Source organism: Diaporthe amygdali (assembly GCF_026229845.1).
Source record: "Diaporthe amygdali strain CAA958 chromosome Unknown NODE_45_length_313557_cov_64_577745, whole genome shotgun sequence".
Taxonomy (NCBI): Eukaryota; Fungi; Ascomycota; class Sordariomycetes; order Diaporthales; family Diaporthaceae; genus Diaporthe; species Diaporthe amygdali.
This window is the reverse complement of record NW_026517065.1, coordinates 1-21,011: the sequence shown is the minus strand read 5'-3', so window position 1 is coordinate 21,011 and position 21,011 is coordinate 1. Positions and strand designations below refer to the sequence as shown.

The following is a 21,011-nucleotide window of genomic DNA, read 5'->3' as shown; positions in this document are numbered from 1 at the left end:
CAAACTTCAAATCTTAAAGCAACATGGTGCTCAAAGCAACTGCCGGAACGAATGGAATCGAGTAGCAAGCCCCAAAGTTGTCATTTGGAAGACGACCACCAGCTGATTGTGACGCGAAGGCGCTTACTCTTGTCACACAAGCTAGGGCTCGTTCAGCCGCATGGGAGAGTCGGGAGGGCACCAATCAACGAGGCCGAACAGATGCACATGCGGCTCAACGATATCTGTCAGACATGCCCTTATGGTGTCCGAGAAAAGTCTCTCTATTCATACTTGCCACATAACATGAGGAGAAGGCATATCATGAAGTCGATTCCAAATCACTGATGCATCACTATCACTTTTTCGGCCTGTTGCCTCTGCGATGTCTAATCCAAAAGAGCAGATTCCTGTCTTAGTGGCTGGTAATCTGGAAGGGCTAGGGCGCCTGTGCTCTCTCCTTGAATCGCAGGATCAACCATCTCAATCTTTGGCGCAATCCTATCTCGCAAGATTCAAGCTGTGGGCGGGCAGTCTGGGGGCTCACAGAGCCTCAGGGGCGCGGTCCCTGGAGTATCGGCTTCGTGATGCATCGTCCATTCGGAAGCACCTTATATCATTGCTGCAGGAGTTGAAGGACATGGTGGTCGATGAAGGCAAGTGCCTCACCCTGGAAAGATAGTTGGGGCAGTGATCTAACTGACTGATGCTGTTCAGCACTGCCATTATTGGAAGCTGGCCATGGCACGGAAGTGGAACAAATAGAGGGTGACGCTATTGATGATGAACTGGCCGCTATGTTCGATGCAAGCTCAGAGGACGGGTTTGAATTTTCCACCGGGAGTCGCAACAACGAGCTCACTGACTTGCTCTCTGGGATTGGCAACGTGGTCGACTGTCTGCTTCGTTTCTCAGTAACAATTAGCAACCCGGCTCCCCACGATCACTTCAAATCTCGAGCAGGTGTCGAACTCACCCATCACTTTGAGCATTACGATACACTGCACGTGCGCTCCAAGTATCCTCACATGCATCCAAAACTTTCGGAGCGGCTTGGTCGCATGCTCACCTATCGGCGGCGATATTTCAAGTACAGGGAGGATCACCACACTCGACTAAAGCAAGGGTTGGAAGAAGCCTTGGATGATGGAGCCAGCAAAGGATTGGCGACGACAGTAGCGTCATCGCTGCCGCAAGAGTTGAAAGACAGTACCCAGACACATCTCGCCGTGATGAATGACGACCGTTCCGAGATCTCAGCTACTTCATACGCAACGTCTACTTTGGGTCAGAGCGAGTTAAGAGTGCCGCCTATTCCCAAACAGTACGTCGACGGACCGTTTCTATGCCCATTCTGCTATGTCTTCATTTCTGTGGACAGCAGGCATGACTGGAAGTAGGCGTTTATCCCAAAAATGCAGCCCGTGTAAAGTTTTAATTGGTGAGCCAAGATGCTAACAATGGGTCAGGAAACATGTCTTCCGCGACCTCAGACCTTATGCTTGTCTTGTAGAGACATGTGCAGTTGATCATGACTTTCAGCGCAGGAAGGACTGGACACGTCATATGTTACAAGACCATTGGAGGACTTGGACTTGCCCTTTCAGATGCGCCGGCGTATACTCATCATCCTCAGATCTCCGAGATCACCTCTATAAAAGCCACACCATAGAGGTTGTAGGACAGGACGTAGACGCCATTTTGAACCTCAGCAGTATGGCTGATGTTAGCCGTGCGGAAGGATCATGTCCGCTTTGTGGCTTCGAAATAAAATCAAGTCATCAATACCAGTCACATCTTGGACATCACCTTGAACAGCTGGCTTTATTCGTCTTGCCGAATCAGGAGGGAGAGGAGGAGGGAGAGGAGGACGACGACGACGATGACTACGAGTACGACATAGAATCCAGTGATGACACTGATTTCGAGACGGATGGCGAGGAGAAGGTCAGGTATGTCACGAGGATCATCAAGGACAACAAAGGACGATTGTCGCTCGTTCGTATGACCAAGGACGAGGTGAATCAAATCAAAGCCATCAAAGAAAGAATGACCAACCAGAGATTGGATGTCCCACCACGACGATCTGTACCTCCACCTCCGCATACCGAGGCGCTGGAGCTGCCCAAGACTCCATCGCCGGCAGAGAAGAAATCAAACCCTCAGCTGGAGCTGATGGAGACTCAATTAGAATTTCTGAAGGACGAACTCAAGGAACAAGAAGATGCAGCCAAAAAGACAAAGGTAGAGAAGAAGATCAGAGAGATTACCGAGCAGACCTTCGAGATCAGGATGGAGCAACTAAGAGCGCAGGAAGAAATCAAGAAGGAAATTGAACTTCTCAAGGTTTCTAGAAAAGATACAGGCATGGAAACAGGCAGAGTAGTCAGAGATGATAAGATTGACAAGCCAACAGAGTCCTCGCTTCATGACAGCAGCACGCCTCGTCAAACCAACAGCGAGAGGTCCGGACCAGAGCAAATCGCAGAGTCGGCGCTACAAAACCACGAGGACGTGGACGGACAGACAAACATTCTGACAGCTGAAAATCTCCGAAGGGTCTCTGGATTTCCAAGAAGGCGCATCAGAAGCCCTAGCGTCATGGTTGAGACTGACCACGGGCATTCTGCAGCCACGAGGAACCGCATAGACAACGACGATATGACAATCTTTGTCAAGGGCATGGGATCCCTAACGATAGGCAATGCCCAGATGGACATCAAGGACGGTGCCGAGATCGCCATCCGTACGCACAGCAACGATAGGAACTCGAGCGTCAGCGATGACGACGCGACCGTCTCCAGTCCCCAACAACAGGCAGCACCGCGACAGAGGACTTCGATAGCATGTCGTTCCTGCCGTGAACGGAAAGTTAGTAACAGACAATCTCTCTCACATCAGCCAGAGAACTTTGTATGTGAACAATTTATTTTGCTAACTTAAACGCTTGTAGATTCGTTGCAGTGGCTATAGCCAGACTCCCAATGGGAAATGTACGAACTGCAGAAAGACGGGCAACGAGTGCATCTTCCAGCCGGCTTCCTCGTCCTCGGCCACTGATTTTGTGCCCGTTTCAGCTGTGCCTGGTGGTGTTATTCCCGGGACGCCTTTTTTGGCCGCTGGGACGCCTTTGCCTGGCGCTTTTGGTCAACCGTTGCCGCAAGGAGGAGCACAGCCAGCACAACCTGCAGTGGCGGGCCTTAGGATTCACAATCATAAGCCTCGTCCAAGAGGTCGTTCACCAGCAGTCATTGGGAAAAATGACATCGCCAAGACAAGGGCGAGAAGTATGAGCACTGGCTCGCCGCCTGTAGATGTCCTTGAGAAGGAAGAAGTCCGTCCCCGCCGTCCCCGAATCGAGGATGACTCGCGGGGGAGGATAAGTAGCCTAAGACGTCACGATACATCTCGCGTAGAGATCAGTTCCCGAGTCAACAACTTTGACGCACAAGGCCAAAGTCTTAAACGACAGGCTTCCAGTCCTCCTGCTGAAGAAACCGATCTACTAAACGCGTCCGACCACAGCGATCTCCTCCGTCGACGCGAAGGTAACCTCAATCCGCCTTCTACCCCAGACCATGTGACGCAGAAAGACTTGCCCTAGCTTTACGTTCTTTCAGGAGTCCGCACAACTACAGCTGACCGCAATGAGCGGAGTGGGCAACATGAAGATAGTGATCAAATCAAATGACGACTTCAATTGCGCCTGAAAATGTGAGCATGTTACCAAATTCACTTGGCCTTGTTTCTGCTATCCGGCACCCTCTTTGTCTGAACTCATCTCCTTCTTCTGTCGAATAGACCTGTATACCTCTACCTCGTCTTAGGTATTTCTAGTCATCAAATCCATATCACCATTCTTCAACCTTCTTCAGCGCTTCCTTTTACGACGAAAAAATGAGCTACGTGTGAATTCTTAGATTCACACTGTTCAACCATGCTCGCGGCCCTGCTCATATTCTAGTACATGGAGGAAGGGTCTGAGTGATCAGCACGAGAGGTTATCTGGTAGTACTGTTGAGGCTGGGAATGAGAGTCCTTGCCCAATGAGGTCAACTTATCAAAGGTGGTCAGCTCCGGTCTGAATGTGGTGCTTTAACACTGGTATGGCGATACGTGTGAGTTCGGCCTGCCTATAAAAGTTCGCAACCCCGTCATTGTTGCTCTTGGAATTTTGGGAAGTACATAATCATCGAGGTCTTTGGCGAGGGATGATGATGAATCTCTGGCTTCCGCAGGGTTGAACGGAGCATCCCGCTTGCCTTTACCTTTTGACCGAATGTAACGAACAAACGAGGTCACAGTAGCTCGCATGCTAAACCCCTTGAATACTACGAACGTGACAGGTAAACAACTGCATATAATACCGACGTTCAATTCTATGGTGCTGGAATCAAGTCAGTCTTTGATGAATTGACTCAATTCCCTGAGTCCACTTACCCGAAAACATAAGGCAGAGTGTTATCCCACGTGTAGTCTCCCTTGCCACTCTTTTGCCATGCGAAACGGATATATGCACTAGCTATAGAGCATGCGCAAGAACTATGATCCGGACTTAGAAGACTGTTGGAAGTTCCGTGGGTAGGTCGGTTTGGAGGGCTAGTACTCACAAGAGACCTGTAAGGAATATGGCCAAAACTCCAAGCTTCTTCTTTGTTTGTAGTTGGAGAGCGAGCACGGAGCTAATTGGAATAGCAAGGACGTAGAGATCAGTGACAGCACTGAAAGCCGCCTGAGCTGCTGATATATCGAGGTTTGGTTGACCGCAGCGATTGTTCTTTTTGTCCGCCCATTTGGCTGGGTCTGAGCCAGGCAGCTGCTGATCCATCGGAATGCAATTGACCAATAAGATGACGATGCTAATCAAGTGGAAGAGGGCGATGGCCACAATGCCGCTCCAGGCTAGAATATTGGCTCTAGAACTCGGACGAAAGACTCGTAGATAGAAAACCAGAAGTGTAGTCTTGACGAAGACCGCGGCTATCGAGTACATGATGAATGAAAGGAGCGACCCCTGAGAGGATAATTTAGCCAATACTGGATTAAAGTTTTGGATGGACAGACTTTCATATCACTTACAGTGACGTACTCCAGAGTAATAGCAGTCATAGGCACATTCCATAGGTGGCGTCCAAGTGTGTCCGTGATGGCTGGGGGCGAAGGTGAGTAGGAGTCATGATTGCATGTATTGGGGCTTGAAGAAAGAAAGCCAACTTACTCGAAAGTATGATACCAGTGTAGGCAATGACAGCAGCCGCAGCTGCCACACAGAGATCTGAAAGACGTTTCAGCACATAATTCAACCCAGCGCTTCTTACTCTGGTTGATAGCGGGGGTTTCTTATACGGAGACTGTCTCTGAAAGGTTGACTTACAATCATCGGAGTCGAAAGAGCCTATAACTTTCAACCGTGTATATATACGCAAGGTCATGAAGACTAGCATGACAGCGAGAGCCACACAAGCGATCGACCTCACTAGAGGGGCGCGTGTGTCTGCATCGATGAAATTGGGAATCACGCCAGCTGGAGGCGTTAAGACCGGAACCTGGCTTGGGTCCAAAGATGCTGAGGACATATTCATAACTGACAAGGGTAGCGTCCCCAACGCAAGCGCTGCAAATTGTTCAATTGGAATCGCGGGAAGGAGCGGGTGTGCTGTCAGGCACCTATGAGCAGAAAGGCCGAAATTCTGCTGTGTGCAGTTGCTTTATGCATTTACTATTTGGAACCGCATGCTGCAAAGAAATTTACATGTTCTACATGATTGGAGAACTGGAAGCGTTGTGGAAATCTGCAACTCAGCCGCAAACATGCATGCATGAGCATTCAACACCCATCGGGACCAACATCAAAATTTGTAAAATGCGCATCTCGTTAGCCTTTGATAACCGCACAGATGCAGTCGAATGAGTGGTGCGGGCGGGACAGTGTCCTGTTCGCGCTTTCCTTCTAGGTAAATGCAATGATTCGTGAACCGAGTAAGCTTTGTATCCTCGGCCAATGATTCTCGACAAAGACACCTAAAATTGCGGTCCGTCGAATGAAATCCTCCCGTTGATGCTGTTGGTTGACCACGAGGACCTCTTGGTGTTGGTGCTCCCTCTCAAATCCGACGCAACCACGGGGCGCAGTCAGACTTGCTGGACACAGTGCAGTGAACAAAACCGGGGCCGTGTACATGGTCTATGGTTATCACGGACTTGGTTGACCTAATACTTGAGACTAAAAATACCCTGGAGACTAAATAGCCGCCTTGAATTTTGTGTTGGAATCGATGGAGACTCCATAGTATGACTTCTCCATTACCATCAGGAGTGGGTACACAGAGGGGCCCAGATGATGGATGGTGGCGCTTACCAACGACAGATACCACGGCTACGTGGATACTGCGGATGCCAGGCTACATGCCTTGTTCTCGGTCCAGGTAAAGTCAGAATTCCCCTCTGTGCTCAGCGTGCAGGTCAATTTCTTCATAGCACGTTTACGTGACTGTCAAGTAACTCCGTGCTGCTTCCGAGAGTATGTGTAGGAATAATTCTCTCACTGTATCGTGGAAGACTTTAGATGTTTACGGATGTTCACGTTGAAACTTCGTACGAAATCATTGAATGTCTTGCCAACTGACTTTGCCGAGCAAAACTCCGACTACCAAAGAGGCTCGTTAAGAGGCTCGTGGACCGCACATATTGGAGATTTAGTACTCTGATCTGTCTCCTAAATGATCATATTATAATGCTTTGACTCGAAATGTCCGCATTATGCTACAGTTTGCTGCGTCTGACCTCCATGAAGACATCGTCTCCAATTTTTGGAGGCAGCAAGCCACCAGCAGGAATAGACGTGTCTGCGCGAGGAAACCTAGGCACATTTTCGCCAGGCCCAGGAACAAGCTTGACATCAAACCGGAAGATAGCAAGAGCCAGAAACATGTACACCTCTCTCCTTGCCAAAAACCGGCCAGGGCAATGTGTCTTAGCGCCCCCAAAGGGTCTCCAGCTAGTGCTGCGCTCCAAACTCTTTTCATTCATGAAACGCCGTGCATCAAAACTGTCGACATTGGTACCAAAAACAGATGGATCCATGTGCAATTGCTTATATGGCATCAAAAGTTTGCGGCCAGGCTGCAACTCCTTCCCACCAATTATCACAGACGACGCAACTAAACGAATGCCAACAGGTCTACAGAGATAGAAGAGTCAGTCTTGCACACAAAGTGGATCGTATGTCAGGGATTGTAGTGCGTACTCATTATTCACTCTCAGCATTTCTTCGTAAAAAGACGCAAGGAGTGGACACATGTTGAGCAGATAGTGCAGGTCGACAGTGTGGTGCTTCCAAGCTGGTTGCATTTCCTTCTTGATCTCATCGAGTAGTGTCTTGTCATGTAGAAGATAAGACAAACACCAAAAGCACTGCCGATATGCGTTCGTGTTAATGCTGACGTCGGGTGTTAGCACGGAAAATACAGGTACGGCCGTGTCTGAATCAAGAATACTTGCAGATTTTGCAGACTGGATAACATGGCAGCACATTGGGTAGGCTCAGAAATACCCATCTGTTCCATACCTCGTTCAAGCTGTTCGACAAGCCAACAGGCCCCAGGTCTCTGGCCTTTCGGTAAACGCAGGTAATCGACAAATGCCGCCACACTTCGCTCCAGGGCATTGAATGCTTTAGGGGCCGCAAATCGGGGGTACTTGGAGTGTATCTTCCAGGCTTCCAAATTGAAGGTCCAGAAATCATCAAGAACACTGGGAGCCACCTGAAAAATGCCGTCCCCGAAGAATGCCTGCGTGGCAGCTTCTGCCAAAACAATCCAAGTCCAACTCCACAAGGAGACGAGTTTGGAGTCTCTAGTTGACTCCAGGATGCAGGTACCGGGAATCGAGTCAAAATTCATTAGACGGTCAATGTTGCCCAAAAATTGGGTTTCGACACTTTTCAGACGATCTCCAGGATGCATTTGGAGCTTGAAGTCGTCGTGAATTTTGTCCATCCAGTGCTTTGGCTTCCCAGTAGAATCAAACATCTTCTCAAGTGTTTCATTGGTGCATCCGAAGTCATGCATGATGTCCTTGATGAAGGCATCAAAATCAAGCTTTTGGGTATCACGGTAGACCGCGACAACGTCGCCGGGCGAGGTGGCGATGTACATATCCTCTCCCATAACGGTAACAGTGAAGATCTCTCGAGTGTTCCCAAAGTATTCTCTGAACAGTTATTAGTCTGCTTGAACAGATGACATGTGTAAATCCTTGGTCCGCAACTACACCAAATGGGTTATATCAAGACAAGGAAAGTGGAGGATAAAACCTCGGTCCTACCTGCCGCGAGTGAATATGGCGCCTGCATTCTGAGCCATGGACACGATGTGCCCGAAGACTTGGACACATGCATTGTTAATCATCAGGATCCGTTCACAGGGTGTGTCTCAGAATTACTCACATGGCACGAGATATGGGAGCGGCCTCGGTTGATTCGGATGTAAAGCAGGCGAAATAGAGAACCTCCATAGCCTCCAGCTTAAATACAGCGCCGAAATTGTCACAATGGTCGGCACAGAACGTTGGACGCTCTCCGGCAGAGCAGTAACAAGCTCAATCAAGGCCATATTCAAGCATTGAGGGGTTGTGCGAGCCCATGAGTGTGAAAGCAAAGAGTTGGGAGACGAGAATGAATTTCAAACGCGATCAGGCCGCTGACCAAGTTGTTTTCCTTCAACATACCCCTGCTCGGCCGTTCAGGCCCACACGGCCCACGAGCCAACAGTACAACAGTCCAAAAGATGGAGCATTTCCCTACCAACAGTCCGAAAACTCAAATTGAAGCAACGCCATTCGTACATTCTCAAGGCGCTAACCACGCAGGACTGGAGTAACGGGGAGCTAAATTCGGACTTTTCCATAACCGCTTGAAAATAGGGTACCATATTTGAGCAATGATGTTATCTGCGGCATGGGATTCAGAGCCAAGACGGATGCATACACAAGTAGACCACATCGTCACGAATACCAAAGCCCATCAACCCACATTAGTATTTCATGGAATAGTGTAATGATGAATTTAGATCTTCGGATTATATTTTTTCATACCCCAAAGAATAAAGCATTTCCAGACGGACTTCTCAGCGAACTCGTACTGTCCTATGGGTGCCCAGGCCGAAATGCTCAAAGCCTTTGGGATTGCTTGTATACAGACACTGTCTTTAATCTCCATTCAAGTTTTTCTTCGCATGTAGCGGCGACTACTAGGGCAGACTTCATCGCGATCTATTCACTTTGCGCCTTTCTCCCAGATTCCTCCCTATCTATTGCAAAACGGCAGACATTTGAAATTCTGTAGTATCTTGACGACCGAGTCTAAAGGCCAGAGCATCATTTTGGTGGTGAACATCTTCCCTGTCTACCGGCCAACGCCTTCGCGCGGCTGCCCGTCTCTACCTGCGTGGCAGGGTTTGCGAGCCCAAGCACTCAGTATACCCTTTGCTTCTCTCTCTCTCTCTCTCTCTCTCTATATATATATATATATGTAAGTGCTGTTCAACTGATTCTGCTACCTTCGTCCTGGAGAAATCCCGCGATATTTTGGACTGTCGCTCTCGCCCAGGAGCCTCAGCAAATTCAGCGTCTTATATCTCCTTTACACTTTCTTCCCTCACGCGGAGACCAGTCAATCAAAAAGCTCCGCTTATCGGAAAGTCTTTCCATGCTTCTTAACTGCCGTGAACGCCATCATTGTCTCTTGTGTGCTCTGAACGAGCAAATAAATTGGAATAATGATCCAAAATGCGTTGAAAAACACATAGTACCCCCAGAAGTAATCAGCCTCAGGCCGCGAGTACTCAACACCCTTGAGCGCAAAGTCAAAGGTGCATATACCGAAGTAGAGCACATCACCATACAACTGGCCCAGGCTGATGATAGACTGCAATGGATGGCGAAGCGGATGGTCGGTGACGATGCACCAGGCACAAATAAATGAGAGTGGGCCCCAGAAGACTGCAGTGACAGTCTCCATGCAGACCATGAACGAGTCGATGGTCAGGTATCGCGAGTCGGACAAGGAATACTCTTTCCAAGCTTGAGCCAGGATAGCAGACCGGGTCGCGAGGTCATCGTAATGAAGCGCAAAGTAGCCTGGATCCCAAATTTGAGCAATTGTGACAGAAAGGGAGCGAGGTTAAAAGCCATTAGGATGACAATGCCCAAGTCACGAGAAATTTGTGCTTACCTTCAAGGCCCAGGTGAATGAATCCGCAGAGTACAAACCACAGCGCCGTAGCTTTGTCTTGGCGGTGAAGTTGGCGTTTCTGGCGGCTGAGGAAGAACCATGTGGGAGTGAGAATGCTCAAACATGTTATGGTGAAGATGACCAGGATTTCTAGCCTCGAGAGGGTCGGGGCAACGTATCCAGGAATCATAACCCCAAGGGGATAGTAAGGGTGCTGAAGCGTCTCGATTTCGGCACTCATGATGGATGCAACTTGCTTGACTTGCAGACTGAATGAGCTTTGGCAACTTAGTGGATCAGAACGGCAGATATTAAAGAGGCACTCGCAAGCTGGCTTGATTTCCCTTTTGAAGAGCGCTGTCGAAATATCTCTGGATGGAGGGTGTCCCTCTCTGCAGGATCACTTCCTACAATTTTAATGAGATTAACTGAACTGCGCCTTCTCAAAAGCTCCCCCCTCCCGGCTTTTGAAGCCACGCCATGCCAAGACAGATTTGTAATAAAAGGTACAGCAGAAAGAGCCAAGACATCGACCGGAACATGATCAGTCATAATGGAGCCATGCATGCAAAATGTCAACCACGTTGAGTAATGGAGTCTTGAACACCAAATGCCTGTCTTGGGCACTTTGGCGACACGCAGCTGGTACCCACTTCATTAAACGTGCAGGCAACTGCCCGCTGGCCGAGGGAGCCGAGGTGGCCGAGGGGCTAGCCATCTATAAGATAGGTCGTCTGGGCCATTAAAGCTGCCTTGAAGATGTTATCTTCTGCAAGATTCAGTCTATGCTACGCATGCGTGCAACAGCCGTGCAGTATTTAATCAATTCGCCTTCACCTACCTTTTGCGACCTTGCCTAGCTCCCTGGCAGGGGCTTTGACAAGCCGCCCCTCTCTTTCCCGAAGTCAAAGCCAATGTTCATAGGACCAGTCGCACTGTCAAAGACAGATGAAGCTGGCTAGGCAATTCAAGACCTCTAGTTTCAAATTTCTATATCCGATGACTGATAGTGCATAGCGAAGCACAGAATTAATTACTTTCAAGGACTGTCTGCGTGCGTTGAATTCGAGTCACAGACATCAGACCGGCATACGAAGCCGGCTCCAGGGGTGATAGTACCACGTCCTTCTGATAATAAACCTTTTTTTTTATCTCTTTTACTAATACATTAGATTCAACACCTGGTTTATTGTTGGGGCGACAGCCAGATAAATACAGTCTTTCTTTAGCGGTCGATGAAAAATTTTGATATTGTAGAATATGAACAAAGGGCTAAACATTGTGACTAGGCTTTTATGAAGTATACAGTCAGATGCAATTTCCATGTTTCAAATCCCTAAATCGATTTTGCTGCTGTGGCAGCGGTGCATCACTGCCCCTTGCAAATGACTTCCTACTGCTCCACAAGCGTTTCTTACACAACCGCCTGCATCACATCGTCCAGACTCTCCGGCTGAAGGCCAAGCCTCTTATAGTCCACAACTTTCTCTTGGTAGTCACCGCCTATGCCTTTCCCGATTGTCAAAACCATCAACAGTCGCTGCGCTGGAGCCATTCCAGCACCACTCGCAATTTGCTGTTTCAGTTCCTTGATGAGGTCCTCGCTAGGCTCGGACGATACAGTCCAGTCGCTCTCCTTCGTGCCCGTGACACGCATGGCCGCCTCCCAAATCTCTCGCTGCGTAATGTGGAAAGAGCTGAAGAACACCCAATCGTTCTTGAGCTTCGCAAGTTCGTCTTCCGGCCAGCCCAGAACAGCAGCTAAGCTCTCGCCCACACGCTTCAGAGTGGTGAAGTTCGTCTTCGTGTTCCCGTCGTCGTAGAAATGCGCTGTCTTGGTCTTCGCGTCGACACCGACGCCGAACGCGGCGTAACGCATCACATAGTCAAACCAGAGACCGTTGACCACACCGATCCAGGAGCTTACTCCCAGCTCCTCGATAAGGTCTCGGTAGGGCTTTTTCACTTTCATGATACCAATGTGCTCGTTGAGCGAGGCTTTCGGGTCAGCGCCGAACTCGCAAGGCACAATCCACGGCACATTGGCCTTCGCCGCAGCTCGGAACAGAGGAATCTGAGCGTCATACGCTCCAAATGACAAAGCGGTGATAAGGACATCCTGGTCCTTCAGTGCATTCACCAGAAAAGTCTCGTCATTGTAGTCGCCACGGTGAAGGGTGACTCCGTCGGGCACGGTGACGTTCGAGCCGGTACGTGTAATCACGTTGACTTTGTGACCAACTGCGATGAGGCTGTCCAAGATGGGCTTGCCAACGTTGCCTGTAGCACCGACAAGTGTGATTCTGCGAGTTTGTTCGATAGTCATGTTCGATATGGAGTAAAATGTTGGTCGCGTTAGTTGTTCTGGGCGATAGGGCGAACAAGCTGCTGTCTTCTCTTGCTGGACTTCTTTTGTAAATGTAATGCTGAATTTAGAGCTTCCCCTACATCTCATAGCTGAGGGGAGAAGTATATCTTATACCAGCGATTTGTTTCGCGTCTCACAGCCGTCAGCATCGTGGCAGTGTGACACTCGGACAAGCAATCCAACCTTGGGACACCTCGGGAGAATTCCACGTGCCGCGCGCATCATGGTATGCTAAGCTCTCCCATGCCGTCTCGAGAGGCATCCACTATATAGCATCTCGGAGCAACTTGAGAAGCGCATTAGTAAAAGCAGATGCGGATTCTCATCCGCCACCGAGGCCGGGGCCTATTAGTGCATCCTTTCGGGTATAGTTGGCAGAGCTCGGCTCCGAAGCTAACCATGTGCTTACCAACCTTCGCGTCTCATCATGCGATCTAGAAGCCACCCAGGCCTTGTGGTAGTAAGGGTGCTACTTGGAAGCAATACTGATTGCATGCGCTACACATAAAGAGCTACACATCTAGGCGCAGTCTGCCCACAAGTGTATCTACGGGTGTGTCCACAAGTACGAACCCGGGGGTGGGGGGGATAATGTCCACTGCATTACCAGGCAGACGTTATTCACATGTGAGCTCGAATTGAAAGTGAATTGAATCATTATGTCTAGTCATTTGCTCATTATGCAGAAGAGGTTGACTTGACTTCCAAGCCGGGGACAAATTTAGCGCAGGAGAAGGAGCTATTATCTTCAATGTTCGCTCTTTTCATCGAGTTGGCTCTGTACAGGTTTTCACGTAGACAAGAACAGAGATTGACCCGCCAAACGTCATGCCCAGTGTTTCTGTTTTCATTCCTCCTAAAGCTCCCAGCCATCACCGATCATTGAAATGTCAGCTCTCTTTGACTCCAATGAGCAGATAAAGAGGCGAAAGTCGCTCGCATTGGCCTGGAGACCTTCGTCGAAAACACCTCCACCTGTTCAAGCCATGTCAACTGCCGCGAGCTCGAGCCACAGGAACCTGTCCGCGGACTTTGGTCGCGATTAGCGCAACATTGATTGAGGTCCTGGGAATGCGCCTCCTGTTTGCTCTTCATGCTACTAGGTCGAAATCCAGCTCCGCTGACCTGCGTTCAAGATTCTCATTATTAAGTGTTATCGCTATGTTACGATTCTTGCTTTAAGACTCAATCCGGCAGGATGGCTAGCACGTTGTACAGCGTGCGGTAGTCGGCGACGATGCAGGTTTGGGCAACTTGTAGACGTAGTGATGGGGTTATCTCGGCAAGCTTCTCCATATCTGGTACAGGATCGGGAATTCTAAAAGTCGTGAGCGGCCATTGTTCGTGATGAACCTCAGTCTCACCGCTTATAAAAGCTCCTTGGCGAGGATTTTCCAAATCAGCCGTGCAAGTGTAATCATTCATAACGCGTTATCGACCGTTACTGGAAACGACAAAGACGCAGTGGCCTTGCAGTCGTCCTGATACCATACATCACAAAGAACACCAAGCACATTAGCGTCGCGTCTCGGTACAAAAAGGACCAAGTAGCAAACTCGTGTATCGAACAATCTCGAGTACTATCAATATGAATTCCCTACATTCAGACTTGGGCTGGGCTGAATTATCGCTAATGACTACATTATCAAATCAAGTACTGATCCATTGAGATGTATATACCGAACTGACCAGCCCTACTTCTTTCCAAGCCACATTATTTTGACATATAAGCTTGAATCAACTTTCTAATATATACCATACAGCTGTACCATAAGGGGTTTGCGATACGGCTTATCTGATTTATATCCAATCTTGTCTCAAATATTAGGCAATACTATACTGCGTTGCTAGTACCTATAACGAAACGAAGGATGCTCATCTCCTAAGTTGTCCACGTCGTCGTCTGAAAGCCGGTGGTCTCTCTTCCCGGCGTCTCTCGCCCTATTCTCCAAATACAGAAGACTACTATAGAAGATAACCAGGGAGGCTGCGACACAGCTCATCACGGTCAGGGTCTTGTATCCGTCAGCGTAAGCTGGCGCCTGGGATCCCTGAAAGACTAGTGCCGATGCAATCCCGCCAAAATTCCCAAGGCTAACCTCAAGTCCAACCGCGAACCCGATCTTGTATGCGCCACTGACATTATTGACAAGCATAGTCCAGACCATAGGAAGTGAAACGTAAACTCCGGTTGCCATGAAAAACAGAGCGGCATATTTGACATGTACATTGTACCAAGCCTGGTCCATCAGAATGACCGAGCCGGTTATGGCGAGACAGTATCCGAAGAGAGCGAACCCTGAACGATGTTTGAGCTTGTCTGAGGCATAGGCTGCCGCTAGGCATGCTACCAAGGCTGATGAAAAGATGGGAATCACCAGGGCTTGCACTTCTCGAGGGCTTTGGCCTTCTTGAAATTGGTTAATGATCGTGGGCGCGAAGATGGCGACGCTGTAGACTGTAACCGTTGTGCAACAATACATAGCCCCGCTAAAGATGTGGAATTGTCAGCCTCCTTCTCATCTGGTAAGTAGCTCCTCCCATGAAACCAAGGAGCAATGGCGCGGGGTACAATTTTCTTACCAGATCCAGACCTTCCAGTCGAACAGAACTCGTCTCGCCGTTTTCCAGTCCAGCTTGTCCATTCGCCCAATAACACCCTGGTGACGAACTATTGCATGTCAAGATTAGCAGCGAATCCAACCATTTACGCAGATACGAGGCTTACTTTCATCTGCAATTGCTTGTTTTTCCTGGGGCGTGAGCCATTTTGTCGCGGACGGCCAATTAGGTAGGAAAGGGAAGGCAAGAATTGTCACACCCGCCGTTATACAGCCCTCGATGATGAAAAGCCATCTCCACGGACTGTAGCCATTGTCGGACGTGATAGCCGCAATCGAGAACCCAAGTAAACCACCGAATGCCGTGCTCAAGGCGTTGCTGACCATGAGCATACTCACTCTCCACTGTAATTCATAGCGAGGATAGTACTGCGCAAGCAGATACACGCTCCCGGGGATTAGGCCTGCTTCCAACGCGCCGACAAAAAATCGGAGGCTTGCCAATCCGGTAAAGTTGGTTACCAGGCCTTGTCCAACGGTCAATATTCCTACAATTAATTTAGTAATTGGCGATCTACACCTAAAGTCGAGCAGATGCTGGCATGGGGCAAGACGCACCAAGCAGCAGGTTCTCCGCGGTCAGTACCAAGGAAGGCCTCATCTTCTTCAAGAGATAGTTGCTGGGTACATCGAACAAAATAAGACCGACCATGGTGGTGATAAGGGCAACATTGAAGTCGGTACCTCGGGGGTCCATATGCAGGTCCTTCTCGATGCCAAAGATCTTGGCTGACCCCATATTGAGGCGGTCAATCAGGGAGACGAACCACAGTACGAATAAGGGTGGCAGGAGGTGAACGTCAAGTTTCCACATCAACTTGCGGTACTCCAGAGATGGCAGGGCGACACGAGTGTGGCTGTCATCCTGTGTGGCCACGGTACTTGGCTCATGTCCGGTGACTACGTTTGCCTTTTCCATACTTGGAGCTGCGACAGCTTGTGACTTGATGGAAACCATGTCGCAAGCACGAGACGATCTGATGTCCAAAAGGAGTGATCACAATGCATATTCGCCTGTAGCTTGCGATCGGAGCTCTAGCTCTTATATGGCCAGAAAGGAGCATGCTCCTGTGTAACGGGAGAGATGAAACTAGCCCACCCAGGGTAGGTCTCGCCGTCAGTCAGCACTACGGAAAGTAGATACTTGATAAAACCGCCTTCGAAATGCAGACATCTGCAACAGGCCGCTATCTAATCATCCCACCGTCGGGCCATTGGTTATACTGTGCATTGTCTGACCAATATTGCAACATACCCCTCCCTTTGCGTGAGAATTCTCACTAGCAGGGCAGGGTGCTTGTGTGGTACAGAAATGTGGAATCATTGCCAGCAGATTTGCATTTCGTCCCGGCAAACGGAAGTTCAACACGCCGCATTATATACAAGGAACCAAGCTCTTGGATTCCCTTAGGCGACTCTACAGCCTCTCGAAAACTTGCTGCACGATAATTATACTCTCCCAAGGCCTCCTCTAATCAATCTTCAGCACCCAGGGTGGGTGAAATATCTTTCAACCTCTACTGACAAAAGTTGGAGTATTCTGATGTTGAGTCAGAGTCCGAGACACCTAAGAGGTTGTTGACCCATTCCTTAAAAGCTAAGGATGTCGGAGCAGCAACGAATCCACGTCGCCATTGTGGGTGGTGGGATCGGAGGAGTGGTTTTAGGTATTGCACTTTCCAAATTCCAGCACATTACATACACCATTTTTGAGTCGCGGGGCGCATTCGGCGAAATCGGGGCCGGCGTGGGTTTCTTCAAGAACGGCCACTCTGCAATGCGTCTGATCGATCCGCGCATCTGGGAGAGCTATTTGGAAATAGCATCCTTCAATGGTTGGGAAGACAAGCAGGACGTGTGGTTCGACTTCCTGAATGGCGAAAGGGGCGAGAACGAGGGCAGGCGGATTATCGAAGTGCAAATGAACGATCCAAAGGGGATGAGTGGGGCGCATCGCGCGAGTCTGCTGAACGCTCTGATAAAGTTGCTGCCGGCCAACGTGACGGAATTCAATAAAAGGCTGGTTTCGGTGGATCAAAGCCGGGAGAATGTGGTTTGCCAGTTTGCGGACGGCAGCCATCGCGAAGCAGACTTGGTGGTTGCGTGCGACGGCATTTGGTCCGCTTGTCGACCGCTGGTATTCGACAACCCGAAGTTGGCCTCCCCGAGATTTACGGGCAAGGTTGCGTATCGTGGCCTCTTACCTATGAAGCTTGCTGAAGAAGTCTTGGGGGATGAACATGCGAACAACAGGACCATGTTCCTTGGCCGCGGTGGCCATGTCTTGACGTTTCCAGTGTCTAATGGAGCGGTAATGAACGTCGTCGCTTTCCATGATAGTGGCAAAACTACGTGGGAGGGCGAATCTATTCAGAAGCTACAGATGGGGAATGCTCAAAGGGACTTCAGTGAGTCCCAGTGGGGGTCATGCGTGGTGAAGATCGTGGAAGTGAGTACCACCTTTCAAGTGCTTACGTCTACAGACACGTTCTCATGTCTTTCAGCTCCTACAACCAGACGTTTGGGCAATATTCGAACACGCGCCGGTGTCAACATTCCATAGTGGCCGGATATGTCTCCTTGGTGATGCAGCCCACGCAATGTCTCCTCATTTAGGACAAGGGGCCGGAATGGCCATCGAAGACTCGTACATTCTTTCTAATCTTCTGGGCCACTGTTCGTCTCGAGAGGACATATTCGCCGCACTCGCCGCTTATGACTCCGTCCGGGTACCGCGTGCTATTAGAGTTACCTCGGAGAGTTTCGAGAACGGGAAACGCTTGGATCTCCAAGGCAGCACTGCTGGGTGTGATTTCGATAAACTAGCTGAGGAACTTAACAAGGTAGCGAGGTGGATATGGGACCTGGATTTAGAGGAGCATCTGAAAACGGCAGCTGAAAAGCTTGAGCAAATCAGAAAATCATAACAGGTATTGTATAAGTTGGACAGCCCTTTAACTGAACTACCTTAACTCACTACGTTTTTGACGTATCACGTTCTGTGCCACTATATCACCAGCAACGAGGCTTCTTCTAAGTCTCGGTCAAGGGCTAAGAAAGGTCGGTAATACTGGCGTGCGGTGCCCTCACTGTCTGTGATTATAAACGAAATCTAACAAGCTCCTCATATAACGGCAAAAGTAGCTCGAGCCTAATGCCACTTGTAGTTGGTTCCCACGGTATGGAGCCAGCAAGCTCAGAGCACGCACGCTGAGCGCACTACGTATGCACATACAATGGACTTCGAGAAATACATACGCCCTGCCAACAATGTACTTGACAGGGGTGTTTTGGGGTTCCAAAATGGGTAGGCCTGGGCTTCCCATTTCGGAAGGCCCAACATCGCCACGGTCACTACTTGAGGCCCGTTGTCGCGGCCGGTTCCCGGTAAGTGGTGTCAGGGTATTTCTAACCTGTTAATGTGGCTGGTTCTTGGTATAATTTTTTTTTTTTTTTTTTGAAAATCTAACCTGACATCAGAAATAGTTATAGTGGAGAGCAATGACGCTGCGCTGGCAGAGATACGTCGCATTGGGTGGTGGTGACGCACCGATGCGATCGCTTCGCTCAGAGATACGTTGGGTTTGTTAGGGGTTGATAGAACAAGGTGCCATATCTGGCGCGTTGTTAAATGGGTTTACCTATCGGAAAACGCACCTAGAACTCGCTTACACCTCTTGATAATATTATCTCAAACATATCCAATCCGTAGCTGTATTTGACAGCCAGAGAGCCAGGAAAAAAACCACGTGGGTTCAGGTGGACCTGACGGCTGAACTGGCGAGTCAGCATCGACTGTTGGTTGTATTTCTGCCTGGCGCCGATCGCTGGGCAGGCATTTCTGGCCGACCATCTATTCTGTCTTGTGCTTGAGGGAGGTTCTCCGCGCTCAACAAATTTATCGACAGCATGTATGCGCTGTCGCCAAATGCAGCTGATCAAAACTGGCGATGACTTCGTTTCCTAAACCTCGTGCGCCGGGGCCCAAGTCGTCAATCGAAGAGAAGGGTATTTGGGCTCTGATCAGAGCATAAGTATCACGATTACACGCAATAGACACGAGATTAAAAGAATGTGGGTTGGTTGATATGTATGGTAAAGAATGTGGTTTTAAAGCAACGCTTATTTTAAAGTCCTTGTCCAGGACTACCCCTTGAATATATAAGCCCACAGCTTACCCTGCGCCCTGTAACAATAGCCAACATTAAGATCCGTTAGGTGCTGGGGAAGGTCTAGGCGAATGCAAATTGTAGGTCCGTATGATCGGATGTCGAAGTGCGAGTAGTAGACGTGAAATGTGTCCGATAGTCGTCGTCGAGAATGAAGGCGTTAATGACCAAATGGTTGACTCAAATTGATATCGTGGCCCTCCGTCACTGCCCCAGATCTGCCAACTTCGTACATTGCCTAAACGCTTTTACACTTGCTGATATGTCCCCACTCTGCTTTGTTGGTCGCCTCCCAGAATGCAGACTCGACCATCCCTTTGTTGCACCAAGTGTGAGTATGGAAGTACCACTTGAGTGTTCTGCCTTTCGGCGTGCATTCATTTGGTCTGGAGACCCGACAAAGAGGCCACTTCTTAAGCTCGGTCCAAAGTTTATGGCAAACTTCTTCGACTTTGTGGGGCTCGGGAACCTTGGGAATTTCTACCTTATAATAAAAGCGCCAAATCGGGATGATCTTCCTGTTCCTAGTACACCATGGTTTCGGATCTGCCACAGTCTGGTTGATAGTGGATACCGTAACAGCATCGGTAGTTGCTGCATCGATAGGGCTGGTAACAACGGGGCTAATAAGAACAAGTATGGAAGCTGCGAGAGCGAGGAAACGCATGGTGGATTACTGGACCTCGTTTTCGCAAATGATGGAAGCGTAGACTGAGAACTGTGTTAAGAACTGAGATAGGCCCTGATTTAGTTGTGTACAGGAGATATCTTGTCGTTTGAGAGCAGAAGTAAAGCTCCCTTTTTCAACCTGCTGGCGATGAGGAGTCAAGGCAGATTTATGTCATTTCATACGGATGTTCGTGATTCAATAACCGAACAAGTGCGCGACGGCTTATACACGAGCTCAGATCGGTGTCGTGCTATAAACAATTGGTTTGCAACAGTCGGGGAGCCGTCACCGCGCCATGCATATGATTTTCCCCTCGCAAAATCCCATCATGAACATCAATCGTCGGTATAGGCTTCACGGACTCTGTGCCTCAAGTCTACGGGGAACTCTCTTTTAAGGCACAGAGTAGCATGGTAGATACAAGGGGCACAAACAAGACTGCTACCGGAGTTTTGAAGCGCCAGCGTGATCGAAAGCCAAAATCTTCCGCCCCCAGCGCTAGTCAAATACCCAGTTACCCAGGTAGACCATCTCTCGCGTTAAGGACGCCGCTAAATCACCCTTGTGGAATATGTGGATTCAAAGCAATCTAGTGCATGGTCACCATAGAGCCAAAGGAAAAGTGAAGGAGGCGCAGAAGACACCGAATGTGACCATCTGTTCTGTTGGTGGAAAGCAGATCTGCGATGCCGTGAAATTGTTTGCATGGCTCCGAAATCTATCAGCTCAGACGGTGAGGTTTGTTTTGTCGAACTGCGAGACGAGGGTAAAAGCACCGGGATCACCAAGAGGAGTACTCATAAGATCTCCAGTGCTCAAGTGGCTAATTTACTTGCCAGCGAAACTAAAGTAAGTCCAGATGGTTTATCAACACTAAAAAAGAGAGAGAGAGAGAGTAAGAGAGAGAGAGATTAAGAGAGAGAGAGATTAAGAGAGAGAGAGATTAAGAGAGAGAGAGATTAAGAGAGAGAGA

At 49.2% G+C, this 21,011-nt stretch overlaps 7 protein-coding genes across 7 annotated transcripts; 2 read left to right on the top strand and 5 right to left on the bottom strand.

The window, feature by feature from the left end:
• Positions 1-51: 51 nt before the first annotated feature.
• J7T55_007743 (uncharacterized protein) lies at positions 52-3,583 on the top strand (the record flags this gene model as incomplete). The annotated part of the gene is made up of 5 exons (XM_053134421.1): positions 52-308; positions 493-563; positions 697-1,303; positions 1,449-2,850; positions 2,933-3,583. 5 exons carry the CDS (start codon positions 52-54, stop codon positions 3,581-3,583), a joined length of 2,988 nt encoding a protein of 995 aa, XP_052987716.1.
• Positions 3,584-3,939: 356 nt separating this feature from the next.
• Positions 3,940-5,555, bottom strand: J7T55_007742 (uncharacterized protein; the record flags this gene model as incomplete). The annotated part of the gene is made up of 6 exons (XM_053134420.1): positions 3,940-4,072; positions 4,420-4,497; positions 4,590-4,993; positions 5,059-5,129; positions 5,198-5,254; positions 5,354-5,555. The coding sequence occupies 6 exons, from the start codon at positions 5,553-5,555 to the stop codon at positions 3,940-3,942; spliced, it is 945 nt and encodes a 314-aa protein (XP_052987715.1).
• A 1,186-nt stretch (positions 5,556-6,741) lies between these two features.
• J7T55_007741 (uncharacterized protein) lies at positions 6,742-8,591 on the bottom strand (the record flags this gene model as incomplete). The annotated part of the gene is made up of 6 exons (XM_053134419.1): positions 6,742-7,159; positions 7,226-7,417; positions 7,476-7,491; positions 7,547-8,190; positions 8,305-8,362; positions 8,426-8,591. The coding sequence occupies 6 exons, from the start codon at positions 8,589-8,591 to the stop codon at positions 6,742-6,744; spliced, it is 1,494 nt and encodes a 497-aa protein (XP_052987714.1).
• Positions 8,592-9,667: 1,076 nt separating this feature from the next.
• On the bottom strand, positions 9,668-10,451 carry J7T55_007740 (uncharacterized protein; the record flags this gene model as incomplete). The annotated part of the gene is made up of 2 exons (XM_053134418.1): positions 9,668-10,116; positions 10,211-10,451. The coding sequence occupies 2 exons, from the start codon at positions 10,449-10,451 to the stop codon at positions 9,668-9,670; spliced, it is 690 nt and encodes a 229-aa protein (XP_052987713.1).
• Positions 10,452-11,624: 1,173 nt separating this feature from the next.
• J7T55_007739 (uncharacterized protein) lies at positions 11,625-12,536 on the bottom strand (the record flags this gene model as incomplete). Its single annotated transcript, XM_053134417.1, has 1 exon — positions 11,625-12,536. The coding sequence occupies one exon, from the start codon at positions 12,534-12,536 to the stop codon at positions 11,625-11,627; it is 912 nt and encodes a 303-aa protein (XP_052987712.1).
• A 1,227-nt stretch (positions 12,537-13,763) lies between these two features.
• On the bottom strand, positions 13,764-16,157 carry J7T55_007738 (uncharacterized protein; the record flags this gene model as incomplete). The annotated part of the gene is made up of 5 exons (XM_053134416.1): positions 13,764-13,896; positions 14,433-15,068; positions 15,162-15,249; positions 15,307-15,687; positions 15,758-16,157. 5 exons carry the CDS (start codon positions 16,155-16,157, stop codon positions 13,764-13,766), a joined length of 1,638 nt encoding a protein of 545 aa, XP_052987711.1.
• A 645-nt stretch (positions 16,158-16,802) lies between these two features.
• On the top strand, positions 16,803-18,126 carry J7T55_007737 (uncharacterized protein; the record flags this gene model as incomplete). Its single annotated transcript, XM_053134414.1, has 2 exons — positions 16,803-17,648; positions 17,704-18,126. The coding sequence occupies 2 exons, from the start codon at positions 16,803-16,805 to the stop codon at positions 18,124-18,126; spliced, it is 1,269 nt and encodes a 422-aa protein (XP_052987710.1).
• Between the last annotated feature and the right edge of the window lie 2,885 nt (positions 18,127-21,011).